Source organism: Ixodes scapularis, unplaced genomic scaffold, assembly GCF_016920785.2.
Source record: "Ixodes scapularis isolate PalLabHiFi unplaced genomic scaffold, ASM1692078v2 PGA_scaffold0__279_contigs__length_252992795, whole genome shotgun sequence".
Classification (NCBI taxonomy): Eukaryota; Metazoa; Arthropoda; class Arachnida; order Ixodida; family Ixodidae; genus Ixodes; species Ixodes scapularis.
This window is the reverse complement of record NW_024609835.1, coordinates 62729917-62744136: the sequence shown is the minus strand read 5'-3', so window position 1 is coordinate 62744136 and position 14220 is coordinate 62729917. Positions and strand designations below refer to the sequence as shown.

The window sequence follows — 14220 nt, the reverse complement described above, 5'->3', positions numbered from 1 at the left end:
GCGCGTTGCATTATGGAACGTTTCCCATAATGCAACGGGCGGGACCCCTGTGACGTCACTCATGACGTCATTGTGGGAAACGACCCATAATACAACGCGCGGGTCACGAGTGAAGGCCCGCTCACACACTTGCAACCGAGTACGACCGAGAGAGACAAAACCTGTTGAAACCTCTTAAAATTTCTTAGGACGAGAGAACACACTGGCATGCAGGCGCCACCTATGCGGTGACCCTGGAACTGCATTTCACAAGAGCGAAGGTTTAGCGGGATTTCCGAAGTCACATGTGCGTAATGCATACGAGAAAAGCTCGTTTATAACGTTGGAAAAAGGTTTTGGAGCCAAGAAAGAAAGGATAATGGCGAGAGAAATAGAAAATATGCCGGACCGCGAAGTGTACACTGCTACCCAATAGATGGCGCCAGTGTGTCCTCTAGTCGTAAGATATATTAAGAGGTTCCAAGGCACTCGGTTCTAAGAGGTCGTAAGTGTGTGAACGGCCTTGAGACCCGTGCGCTGCGTCACGGGATGTTTCCCATAATGCAAAGCGCGGGGCCCTCGTGACGTCATGTGTGACGTCATTATGGGAAACGTCCCATATTGTAACGCGCGGGTCACGAGTGAGACCCGCGCGTTGCATCATGGGACGTTTCCCATAATGCAACACACGGGACCCTCGTGACGTCATGAGTGACGTCAGTATGGGAAACGTCCCATAATGCAAAGCACGGGTCACGAGTGAGACCCGCGCGTTGCATTATGGGACGTTTCCCCTAATGCACAGCGCGGTTACGCCGACGGCGACGCCGCGCTCAAGCCGGAAAAGGGCGCCTGAGAGCTGCGCTCCGCTCTAAAATGCAGCTCGCACTTTCCGTGTCTTATAGAAAAGAAAATACTGCTTACCTTGAACCTTTTTTGTACTTAATATTTCACCTCCCAAATTTATGTCCTCCAATAAAATTTTGCCAGCTCAGCGTCCACGAACAACGTGAAAAAGCGTAATAACACACAACTCAAACGCGGCCGACAAATATTCGATTTTGTTCGCCAGACGTGCTGTGCTGCCCATACTTAAGACGTGTAGGTCAATTTGCCGGTTTGAAGACGGCTAATCAAATTTTAAACTCCATCCGAGACAAAAAGAAATAAAGAACAACATAATCATACATCTTGCTCATCACATCCTAAAGAAGTCACCAAGAATTGATGTAAAACGGACACACTGTTTTTACAATGGGCTCCGAGGCATCGTATATAGCGCTCAAGACAACAAAAGTGCGGACTTAGCTGCTTAGAATTCTTGTCGTTTTAGTTCTATGCTTTGTTTTAACGATATGTCAGAGCGGAGTGCTTGGTAGAAGACGCACAAACAGACGCACAGACTAAAAGCGAAAGTTCATGACGCATTTACTGATCCTGAAATTTATCTAACGTTTACGCCGTTGAGTGCTGAATAGCACAATGTAAGATAACTTATTCGCTATATAAGGAGCGCCTCGGGGGTCTGTTCTTGAGCCGCTGCAATTAATCGCATATGTAAGTGACATAAGCCGAATCCATCTTATATATAAATGAGATAAGCAGAGGATTTCCTGCTGGTGTCAAAATTACACATTTTGCCGATTATACAATTATATACTCAAAAATTGAAACATCCGATGATAACGATAAATTAAATTAGCATTTGCATAAAGTGACAAAGTGGTGTGACGAACGCCCAAGGGAAATAAACAAAAATAAAACTGTTTACATGGACACCTAAAGTTTTGAAATGTAAAAGTGTCGAAAAAGGCAAGGACTAAGACGAAGAAATAAAACAAAAGGCGCCCCAACACCCATAGTGGAGGGGCGATGCTTTTAAAACGTTTACAGGAGTACAATTACCTAAACGTTCTTTTAAAATCGAATCTAAACTGGGATGCAAATATAGAAAATGTGTGCAATAAAGCGCTAAAACAATGAACATTTAGACGGAAGTTAGAATTTGGGGATCAGAGCTCAAAATAACAGCATATAAGTCACCGATAATACAAAGGATTGAATGTGCAAGTCCAGTTTGGGAACCATCCACGCAACAAAACATTTACAGAAAAGAATGCATATAAAGGAAAGCTGTCCGATTTATTTTCAATCGTTATCGATCCGCAGACTCTATCTCCCTACTGATATTTGATGCCAACCTTCTGCCCATTATTACCAGAATGATGCTTACTCAAATATATATATATATATATATATTATTACATGGTTATGACTATTGATATTCATAAATATGCAAATTTCGATAGCGCAACTAGAACGAAACTTACCGCTTCAACAACGTACATTTATAGAAACTTGTTTTGTGTTAAATGTAATGGCGAATGGAACTGCCTTCCTATGGATAATGTAAATAATGAAAATGTGTTTGGTTCCCTTGATAATATTTTTAATGATCAAGTGTGCTCGTACTTCTAAAATGCTTACCAAACGCCTTGGCCTTATGGCTAGCGGTATCATAAAATTAAGAAATAAATAAAATAAAAACTCAGTCGGTAATAACGCACGCACAAAAAGACGGCAAACAGCGCGGCGTTGCGCTTTTGGCGGCGCTTGATTGGCCACATCCGCTCGTGTTGTTGGCGGCGCCCTCACTTATGGTGAAGAGAAATACAGTTTTAACAATTCATTATCACGTTCAGACACTAAAACAACTTACTGTGAATAATTATATATTAAATTCCTGCCCACCGAGTTTTATGTATCATCGAAGGCACCTCCATAACCTCCATCCCTTCGTAATCTTAATTATACATCCCGTAGGACGAAAACCGTTCTCCACCGATTACGACTCAACGTAGCCTCAAAGGAATATTATGTGAATCTGTTTGGCGAGCTAGACTCCCTTCTCTGTCAAAACTGTCAACTTACAAAAACGATTGATCAATACCATTGCTAATGTATCTTATACATAAGACAAGAAATAAATGATAAGTTCCCCTCTCCAAAACATTAAAAAAACATAATTTCACATTCGGTAACTTATTGGGCTTATACACTTTAACATCGGAATAGGATAAGCCAACGAGTTCATTGCGAATGTTCCAGAAGACGAAATTTGACGAAACGCTACTAAACTAAAACTTTGTGTATTACTTTTGTCATCGTTCGCTTATGTTTTCCTACTTAATTTTACATACACCAAAACGAGAAGTCGGCAGCCCACAAATTCAATAAGGACAATTTTGTCGCCTTTCAAACGAAGTGTTTCTCTCTCTAAAGCTGTTATGCTTCATTTCATCATCAGATCCATTTGAAATTAGACAAACTATTTAAACAACAAAGCAACTGCTAAGCGAATGCGGTTCAACTGCCAGAGTATATGTAGCTCAAATGCTGCCGAGCGTCAATTAGGCAGCAACAAAGGCCTTGATTGCATAACGAAGATATCACTGATATAAGAGAATGACACGAATAAAAAAGCAGTTGCGAGAGTTGCCGAACAGGCTAAGGTAATATTCAAATATTCACTTAGACTAGTTTGTTTTACCACACTACCAAACCAGAAGCCGCCAAGTACTCGCGATTATTACACAATGCGAGTTTGGAAATCCCCATCCCTGCGCACATAATTGTTTTCGAGCCTTGGTGATACTGAACAAATGCTAAACTATATCTTTGGAAATACCTATACGCTACGCTTCACAAACGACCTATAAAGAAATGCCATATCCTAACTTTTTCAGAAGCCAGCAAAGTCAGAGGTACGATAATGATATTTTACACAATGCGTTCTTTGCACAGACCTTGCGCAAGAAAATATTGTGAAGTTCCGCCCTTATCGCTCTGCCCTTGCTAACGGTGCATCCAATATGTTTAATGCTATAACCTATAAGCTGGCTATGTTTTTATTTACACACCAAGTTTCCTAAAAAAACGCATGTCCGAGTGCTTCAGGTGTCAATAAAATAAACACAAGAATAACAGTGGGCATCGTCTATTTCAGAGTCTGTGTGCTTACGCGGCTATCTTCTAAACTCGGAAAAACAAAATTTAGAGTGTTAACTTTTTAAACCAACGACGGGCATACGCCACATCTCAGAAGAGCTGAGAATTAGTTGAGATTCGAGACATTCCCTGCCGTCTATAATGTGCAGTCGATGTGCCAGTTAGATAGTCAACATTATAAAGTACCAACGTAAGAGTAATTGCTTTCGTCAAATTGTGAGGACGTCGGCTGAGTTCTGAGCTCGTCAACTGCACAAACGTACAGGCCGGCACTTTCCCTCGAAGGCGGGTTCATGGCCAGATTAAGAGGTCAAGCAAAGTCCATTAGCTTAATCTGTGTTCACTAACACACCGCAATTGTCGATGGTGAGCAAGCAGTCCCTCTTGTTGCTATACTCGCATTTACTGATGTAGGATTTATATTGTGGATAGGGAGTGGTTTTGGAGCGCTGTTTTGCTCGTATCTTCTTGCTCATATAGGCACCCGCACTAGCTTTTGCCGCGCTAAAGGCGTGAACAAGAAGCGCTTTTGGATAACTCCGACTCCACTCGCGGATTTTCTCATCTGAGTTATTAAGGCGAAAAGAAAGCATATGTCTCATCGTTCAGTCATCCTTCAATGTCCTTGAGTGAAAACACGTCGGCGACACGAAAAGTACAAAAAGGTTTACGTGACCACTCGGGCGAAATGGAGGCAATAAAATTAAGAAAGATGACAACACGAATGAAGAGGAATCAAAGTGAATTAAGAGGAATCAACGTGAATTAAGAGGAATTGAAGTGAATTAAGTGGCATTAGATAGAAGCAAGAGTAATCAAAGTTAATTATGAAGGACGAAAAAGCTAATTAAGAAGAATTAAAGTGATTTAAGAGGAATTAAAGTGAATTAAGAGGAATTGAAGTGAATTAAGAGGAACTAAAGCGAATTAAGTGGATGACTAAATTGTCATCGACTACATTTGCATTTGTGTATATACTAGTCATCCTGTCTAGTTGTCTTATAACTGCTTCATGATCGTTTTCTTTCCCGTTCTCTGCTTTATTTGTGCAAATTTTTTACTGACTGTGTTCTTAGACATTCCACCTCGTTTTTTTTTGTTTTTTTTTTTGTTTTTGTTTTTTTTGGGGGGGAGGGGGGCGTCACACAAGCCACTGTTGGCTTTGATTGCCCCCGCACTCTTGTATGAATTTATGAATGTTCCGGAATACAAATTTATTATTATTATTATTATTAATTAAGATGATAACTCAGCATATTAAGAAGGATGACTCAGCACACTGAGAAGGATGACTCAGCACATTAAGAAGGATGACTCAACACAATAATAGGGTGTCTGTCTTTAATGCATCGGCGCTTGGCCTTCCGCCTTCAAGTCGTTTTAGGGATAATATAAGAGACCCTGATATTTTTTTATGCGCTTTCTCCTCAAACGGAAACACTTTCATTGAATATGCTGCACACTTAGGTTCCCAGTCTGAATTTGGGAACATGCTGAACTCATTCATCGGGCGTGCAGAACGTTCAACCAAGCTGCCCGAGCTTTAAAAGTCCGTCTGGCCTTTCATCGTCTGTTTTTGTGAACGTCGCTTCCACCACTTCTTTCGAATCCGAGGGACTGCGCGAGCCATAATAGCCGTAAACATCGTTTAGATTACCAAGTGACCGTGAACGAAAGAATGTGGCCTCCAGGACTCCGCCCTTGGTCTTGCTGAATGCGAGGCTAACGTAATCGGGCGAAAACATGGTAAACATATGCGACAACTATTCTGGAATTCTTAAATTCTTGACATTTTTCAAGCTCCAAGCATCTTCACAAATTGAGGGGCTTTCTCGCTAAATCTAGCTGTTTTCTGAATCGCCTAGCGGGAGAAATGGCCCTTTTTGCGGGCAGCGGGATTTCTAGCGGCTTTAAAGTCGTGTTAGTGTTCTTTCTGGCGATCTTAAATATTCTCCAATCTACAATTATGAATCATAAATAACTTAATTTCCGTGAAAAGTTACAGTTATGGGGTTGTTATTTTTGCTTACCGACAGCAAAAGTGTTTTTGGTGAGAGAAACGCTTGCGATGCCATTGGGATATTACACTGACAAACCTTGAAACATACCTTCAACTGATTTGTGCGTGAATTAATGAATTTGTTTTCTAAGTCTGCCAGGTGAAATGGGACCAGTGAACTATGCACAAAAATGCAAAAGGATATGGGAGCAATAGAGGTCTAAAGGTTCGAGACCGGTTACTGGAAGGTCAAAGCGACGTTAGACGACTCAGATACCCTGGAAAGTATAGCTTTTCCAAAGCATGTCAATTTGGTCACTGAAGCTTTGTACTGCCACGAATTATTGCACTCCAGATTGAAACGACACACGGAGGTGTACGTCGGCGGGAATGTCAAACAATGCACCTAGTGGTACCTGGTAACGCCTGGTAACACCTGGTAACAGTAAGATCATGCAATGAGCATTATTCTGCGCATGGAAGCAATCTGCATCAAACAACGTAGCTCCCTTCTAATGGTTCTTTTATTTATTGTAATATTTTAGACTAATTATAGCAATAAAGCGTGTGCGACTAAAATGTACCGGGTTTTTGAGATTCCTACAGCGGGCTTTTGATTTCTGAGTTGGCAAACTGGCTCGAGGCACCAGCCCTAATGTCGAAAACATTTTTCTAGGAACTAAACGCGAGGGCTTTGGACGGAACCTGCTTGTCCGAGATGGAGTTGCCTCTAAGATATCTATACGGAAGACATACAAAAGGCTTCACTAGAGCACGTCATAAGTCCTTTCAGCGGCGCACATGTGTATTTTTACATTACTGAATGAAACCTTAACGTGTCTAAGACAGACGTCACACCTTTTCACGCCGTTTTCGCCGCTTTAAATTTGCTATTACACTGGCACAAAAGCGTGTAGGAAATAAAGCTAAAAATGTATGTGCTTATTTTCTACATTGAATATATCACTACAATATCTTTCTTTTATAAAATAAGTAATAATAAATAACTATTGTAGGATAAGAAAATTTCGAAAGGCGGAAAGGTCATGAAAAATGAATTTATAGATAATCCCCAAAAATTTGGGCCGGAAATCTGTGATAAAATACACAAATCAACGTAATAAAATGTCGACAACAAATCGATGCATTCTATTATCACCTACACTTGCCGAATTGTCGGCTCATTTACTTGCAGCAAAAAAGCGAATACGCGCTACAAGCACAAGCGCGAGCAACTGGCTTGCGAGGACGCCTTTAATCAGCGATCAAACGCTCACATACTATAGTTATATTTCGTGTATTACAAGCAAGACGCTCTCTGAATTGCTGACCTTCTAAAAAGCGAAGTAACGCCCTCATAAGACAAGCAGTACGCAAATACAAACGTAGCACCGAATATGAAATTTGAATACAAAAAAAAAGATTTAAAATATCCCCCAATAATAACTGTGCTATACGGCGTCAAATAGTTGCTAAACTTGCTCACCTGCTTACAAAACCAAGCTCGATATTTTTTCGAATATATTTGGCAGTTGTTCCGTACACCCGACTCCACTTCAAAGACAGTGTGTCTTAAGCATTTGCTAAAATACACTTCAGGAACACACTTTAGTTCAAAACACATCCAAGTACCAATACTTGATGAATTGAGCAGGAAGCATGCGTCTTCACCAAACATTCAGACTGAGTTCACCTTCTCGATGCATATGTAGAATTCACTGTTCATTAAGTTTACAACTTTAAATATAAAATGTTTCAGCCTGTTCCGTTTAAAACCCCTTATTCAACTGCTAGAGCTAGTTAAAAACAAAGGCATGATGCTAAACTTTTGTTTATTGTTTTTTATTATGATTAAATTTTATTTACTGTCGTTACATTTAAAATATGTCTTAAAAATAAACATGCGTTAGTTACTGAATTTTAAAAATGAGGAATGCGAGCCGACCACTTTTATGTAATTACTTTGGTCATTTTTCATTATTCTGAAATTACGTTCGCTAAATATCTTTTAGTGAAACCCTATTGATAATTTTCCATATAGGATGCATTTATTGAATATCAGTGATTTTATTGCAGGTACCGTGAGGCAAAACAAAATGCGGAGGGGCACGATGCCGCAAATGGAGGTGTTGGGAAAGTCTTATATGTAAAGAGAGTAGCTCTCGAACCAGTACGCATACGCAAGTACGAACTTGGAAGGTTTGTGACTCACTGCTAGAAACTCACAAGAAAGTAATCAGGTTTACATGCTTCCATTTTACGGTTTGGTAAACGGATTGATTGTATAGAACAATATGTTTTGGTTCTCGTTGTGCGATAACATTTTTTCTTTTTTGTTTTTTGTTTTTTAATTTGTAAAACGTTTTTGTTGTTCAGTTCTATAATCTCCAAGTACACTAGCATTAAAATTACGCAGGTGAAGGTAGACCGACTTTATAAAATTTGCAGTCCTTAAAGAAACGTACGTTTAAACGCAAAAAGAGGTGTTATATATTTTACGCTATGCATCTTGTGTCATACATTTCTTCTTAGTTATTGATTGCCATCTACAGTGTTTTAAACCACATATTCCTGCCAAGATTGGCTGCATCACAATTACGCCCTTTCATTTAGTTAGGATACAATAGCAGCCAACTGTTAGAAGAAATATAAATTAGGCGTTCCTGAAAAAAAGAAACGTGGGTTGATAAAAATATATCCGTGTTCAGCCACAAGCGAAGCGAAACGCTGAAACATAGAGCGAGCAGAGGAAATTTCCTTAGAACGCAGAGAGAATATTTCTGGTCCGGCTTACACTAACAAGCGATTTCGAGAAGTTGACTTTGGCGAACGCTCGCGCGTTGGCGTTTTCTCACGTAGTCGAACCATAAAGAGGTTTGAGCCGTACGATCGAGAGGTGTTCATACCTGGCCAATACCGCAGGAACGAACGACATAATTAATTATGCTAAACAAGCACGGGGAAGAGTCTATACATCGTTTAAATGTTTACACATCCACAGCCCAGCGTGTTTCTACACAGCCAGCGTGCAAATATTCATGACTTTCGAAAGCTAGCAAAGCTCGCGCCATACGCACGAACACCGAAAATGGCACCCCACCGAAAGCCCTTTATTGGAACGGTAAAAAGTAGCACGCCGCTAAGAGCAACACGAAGTGGGAACAGTACATGGACTCTACTGACAAGATATTGACAAATTCTTGACATACTGTAAGTATTCTGGAATAAATTACGGCTGCTGGATATGAGAGAAAAGAAAAATACACACGGGCACAGCATGCCACTGCCTCGGATTGTCTTCGTTAATAATAAAAACACGTTAACTAAGAAGTGGAGAATTTAAATAACGTTGGATAACCACAAACCAATGAAGCACAATCATGAGACAAAGTTGAGGGAAAGTACAGGTGGACTGCTAAAGAATTTTGCCAACTGAGTTCACAAAATATCTAAATATCACCACTCCTAAATTACGTGATCATGTGAAGGCTTCCTCTTTCTCAGAAGCCACGAAACCTCCTTCGTGGCTGACCTTCATGTAAAACGACAAGCTGTCATTGACTTTGCCTTGTCCCAGGTTCCAGTAATTGCCCATTGTATGTCAAAGAAAACTGCAGCGGGAAAACTGCATCTGGCGTCATCTCATCAGTTTGGCTAGTATCGTGACGTGTCACATCCTGTTTTTTTAGCTTAATCGGAAACCCCTTCTTTTTCCCCCATTTCCATTGTGACTACTTTACCGAACTAATATACCTTATGACAAAGAAGTAGCATGATTTCCATAAGTTCCATTTGATAGAGGCAGCAGGACAATCAGCGCAGGCTTTTAAGCGAGGCTAACTCCGCCCACTGCTCTTGTCGACACACCCTAACCTCAGCTGAGAAGACATAAAAATAAACAAACATTTACAAATATTCTTCAAACATGTTTCGGAAAACGATCATGTTGGCTATTAGCATATATACGCTCAAATATTTGCACCGGAGTTCTTAAATATCAGCCTGAAGCGTACCATGACGGAATGAAAAATTACGCTAATTTACAGCACAGAAAATACGAGGTTTACTCATTAAACAGAAAGAGGCTCTTGCACCAATTATCTGTCATCAATCTAAGTTTCCCTTCGTCACATCCTCAGTTCAGTGCCAAGGAATACCACCGTCCTGAGTTGGCATCACCGGCCCCTCACAAAGCTTATTAAACAACTGTCCAAGTCACAGATGGAGCGTGTTTACAAGAGTAGACGGCAAAGACGGAGCCAACGATGCGCGCGGTTGCCAACAGACAGGCGACACTAGCGTCGGCAGAGTGCGGAGGTGGTGCAACCCCGCGGTACGCAGAAACCATAGCCTAGGTAAGCGAACTAAAACAGTTAACACCGGCCCATTAACCTTGACATCAGGAACTAGCGGTGCCTGGCTTTTTGCGGCAACGCGGAAGGCACAGCATTCAGAACCCCTAGTAAAAGGAAAATTTCATTACTTTCTTTTTCTTCATTTTTTTACAAAAAGGAAGCCATTAGGTGTTTCGTCCCGAGTTTCATGGCTGCCTCGTGCCAACGGGCGAAGCCAGCGAAGCCACTAAAATACGAAGGCATACGACGCCACTATCCAAACAAGAACTTCCGCGGATATACAAGAATAATGTAAAGTCGTGCACCCTTTTCGCTGAACGTCTTAGCTCGCACCATAAAAAAAGTATCATAGAAAACATAACTAGGATATTTCACTCGAAAATTGCGACTGCAATTACCGACAAAAAAATCTTCAAATGAAATCAACTGTGATTATTTCGGTGCCATATTACCGTCCCAAAGACGAGGAGAAATCACCGATCGAGGAGAAAAAAGAAAGAACACCCAAGCCTTCTCATATTAGAAAGTTCAAGAACTCGTTGTTGGTACTGAAAAATTCTCGCAATCGAGTTCTAGCAATGGACAGCTTCACACTGCCAAGCGCCAAAAAAATCGCAACACTCTTTCTTTAAAATTAGGGTAAATTAAACTTTCATCAACTTTAAGTAACTTTTTATCAACTTGCATCAACTTTTAATTAGTCAGCTTTTAAGTAATGATATTATTTCAAAGGTCGCACGTCAGACAACCGGAAATCCCAAGATTGCTACCATGCCACGAATTCTGAGAACCTCTAAATGTACACGATTAAGTCTCTATTAGAATGAAATCTGGGGCAAAAACGCTGCCGCCATTCAACAGCCATGTCCAGTTAATGCATATGCGGAAATGTTGGCAACGTTTTTTTCATTTTCTGGTTACGTTAGTGCAAAAACACGTTAGTATATTGGTTTTATATGCCATTACATTAAATATAATAGCACACACTGCTGCCCTCTATCCTCCATCACCGAAACACTACTGGCCTGTCACGCCGCTGTTTAAACATTCATGGAGACGAAACAAACTTTCCAGGCAAGGAATGCATACTCAGGTCCTTAGCGTAATGGTTATTCGAGGCAAAGAACAAAGAAAAAACGGCATATTGGGTATTTTTAAAACCGCTACTTTCGTGCACTTACAACAAAGCGGTGCTTCACCGGTTTTCTCGTTTAAACATATCGTGCAAGTAAATAAGTACTTGGAAGCTCAGAGCAAGAAACCGCGCTCAAAGGACAGTCTATGGATCACAAAAACACAATATATCTACCGACGATAATATTTTTCTGATCTCTTCTTTTTTTTTTTACCGCTGCGAAAATTCTTTGCTTGATTAACGTTAGGCTATCGGTGTTGCGCATACCTGCGAGGTGTGTGCAACGGCACGACCCCAAAGCCTGACACAGAAGGAGTTACGGAACGAACGTGACCGCTATCGAGACCCGCAATACACAGCAGCCACAAAGTTGCAAGCACGGTTGGTGCCAGACCCTAACCTACAAATTGCGCGGTCGTCACTCAAACCACTTAAAATGCTCTAACTCCTGCACAACGGCCGAATTCTACAAATTCTACGCAGGGACTAAACTGTAAAGAATTAACCCCTCAGTACCCTGCTTTAATCCCCCATTCGACTTTCGCAATGTTCGCAAAATGGTTAAATGAAGTTTTAAAAACGAATCAACACTTTACTTTTTTTTTAAGGTATAATACATAAAGTAGCGTACAACACAAAAATCGGTAGTCTGTTTTTTGTTGTTGTTGTTGTTGTTGTTTTAACATACTCCATCGCTATATTAAAACTCAACTTCCACTATGAGTAACCGCATCATTTTCAACTCCAGGACGTGCATCAAACGGTCGTTAAAGGAAAACAGGACGCACAAGAAACCTATTTACGCGGAAAAGTGTATCCACAAAAACAACTAGAAAACAATAGCTCGGTCTTCCTCCTGGTACTGCACAAAACACGGGCATCCATATAGTCTCCGCAAACAACCACGCAGATTGCGAGTCGAAAAAACGACGGCGTATCCGAAGAACGAGGTTTTCGACCTAATTTGCATCGGTCCAACGCGACACCCTCCAAGTTCGGACACACCATATGGTCAATCGGACTGCACGCGCACGTGCGATGCCCGTGCACAAGAGCCACGCTGGTCTCCAACGCACACCGGCCGGACAACTCACCGGTGTACAAGCTGGCGATCAGGGCGAGCAGGGTTATCCAGATGTTCATCGTGAGCGGCAGAGACCCACAGCAGGGCCAAGAAGGGAACAAACACCCTTGCCAACTGACGGGCCACCGAGGAGGTACCAGCAGCAGCGGACTGGCCAGACGCCGCAGTGCGCATGCGCGCGGGCGAGTCTGACCTATTTCCAGGGACCGGTAAAAGGACGGCTTTCTGCAGCGAAGGAAAGAAACTTGGGAGGCCCCTACGTCAGTCGCGCGCAGCGCAACTTTTTGCTCCTTCCAGGCAGGACGTGTCGCTCCGGCTTCGGGCAGAACCGCTCTCTGCCCGCGCAGATGGGCGCAGCGGCAGGCTTCTTCGTACTCCGTCGGCGTTAGGGTTAGCCCGGCCGGGTTAGGCCTAAAATCCAGGGTACTGAATGCGTGAAACGGTATGTTTACATGCCGTTTTCTAATTCTTCCGAGTCCAAAAACACCGTACAACAGCGCGGGATAGCGGCGAAGGTTTTGTGACTGAACGCATAGCGCCTTTTCAGGTTTCCATGCCGAACTTTATGACGAAGTATAGGCTGAAGCGAAACAAAATTGGTAGTACGGATTGTCGATTTAGAGATACATAGAAGCTTGAGCTTCTTCGAAGTTTTCCTTGGCATGCCTTGTGACATCACAGAACTTTCAGTGCGGTATGTTCTGAGAAGCGCAGGCATATCGCAAAGCCGCAACAAGTCAGCAGCCGAAGTCTTTCAGTGGCCTGCACATGATCAACTCCCGCAAGATGCACGAGGTGATTTCGCGCTTATTCCTTAATGTTTGACTTTTATATCCACAAATGACCTATTGCTTACAAACAAGCGTGTGTTCACGTGATAACTTTGGGCACTGCACGTGGGCAGAGAATGAAAAAAACAAAATGCGCGCGACGAATGCCAACAATTGGCGCGTGAAACTCCAAGAAATGTGCCGCTGCCACAGAGTGACGTAAAATATATAGGTTTTCCTGTGCAGCTATAGTACACGCACAAACTGTACGCCTGTATGTGGTGTAGTCGCCCGACCGGATATTAAGAGACACTGGGTTGGAATCACGGCGCCACCAAAGGGTGGCTTCGTAACTTTTGTTCCATTCAATCAAGTGTGGTTCATTTCTTTGCATATTTTCGAACATTTCATTTTTAAAGACAGCGCAAAAATTATGAAGGTACCCCGTGCTATACGGATATGGTATAACGTATAATATACTCATCCATTTATTCATTCATCGAGCCATACCGTTTCTGCATTCTCCCGCTGGGCAACCATCGAAGGGCACATGCAAATGCGAATTATCTTTATTAGTTATGCATTTTTTAAATAATTGTTTAATTACAAGCTAAATTGATATAAAAATCAAGACTGCCATAAGAATTGTTAGCTACCTTATGGCAGCCTTCGATCTGTCATGAATGTTTCTTGGGCAAGCTTAACGTGCGAATTCCTAAACATCTGCTAAGCATCAGTGGTATAAGAGTGGCGGCATGCAAGTAACATTAGATATTTCCGATTCGGTCCTCGAGAGACAATTCCATTGTAATAACCCTAACCCGAAGAAGCAACGTCTGAGAACCGCAAGCAATTTTAAAAACTCAAGCAGCATCTGGTATGTACGCAAC

At 41.8% G+C, this 14220-nt stretch overlaps 1 protein-coding gene across 1 annotated transcript in view; it reads right to left on the bottom strand.

Annotated features, from left to right (window-relative positions):
- Nucleotides 1–12872, bottom strand: part of LOC8042734 — a 97402-nt gene extending 84530 nt beyond the window's left edge. Inside the window, exon 1 of the mRNA XM_029972220.3 lies at nucleotides 12571–12872. Within this exon, the coding sequence (XP_029828080.3) occupies nucleotides 12571–12619 (49 nt within the window). The 5' untranslated portion in view covers nucleotides 12620–12872. The remainder of the gene's footprint in view (nucleotides 1–12570) is intronic.
- Nucleotides 12873–14220: the final 1348 nt, after the last annotated feature.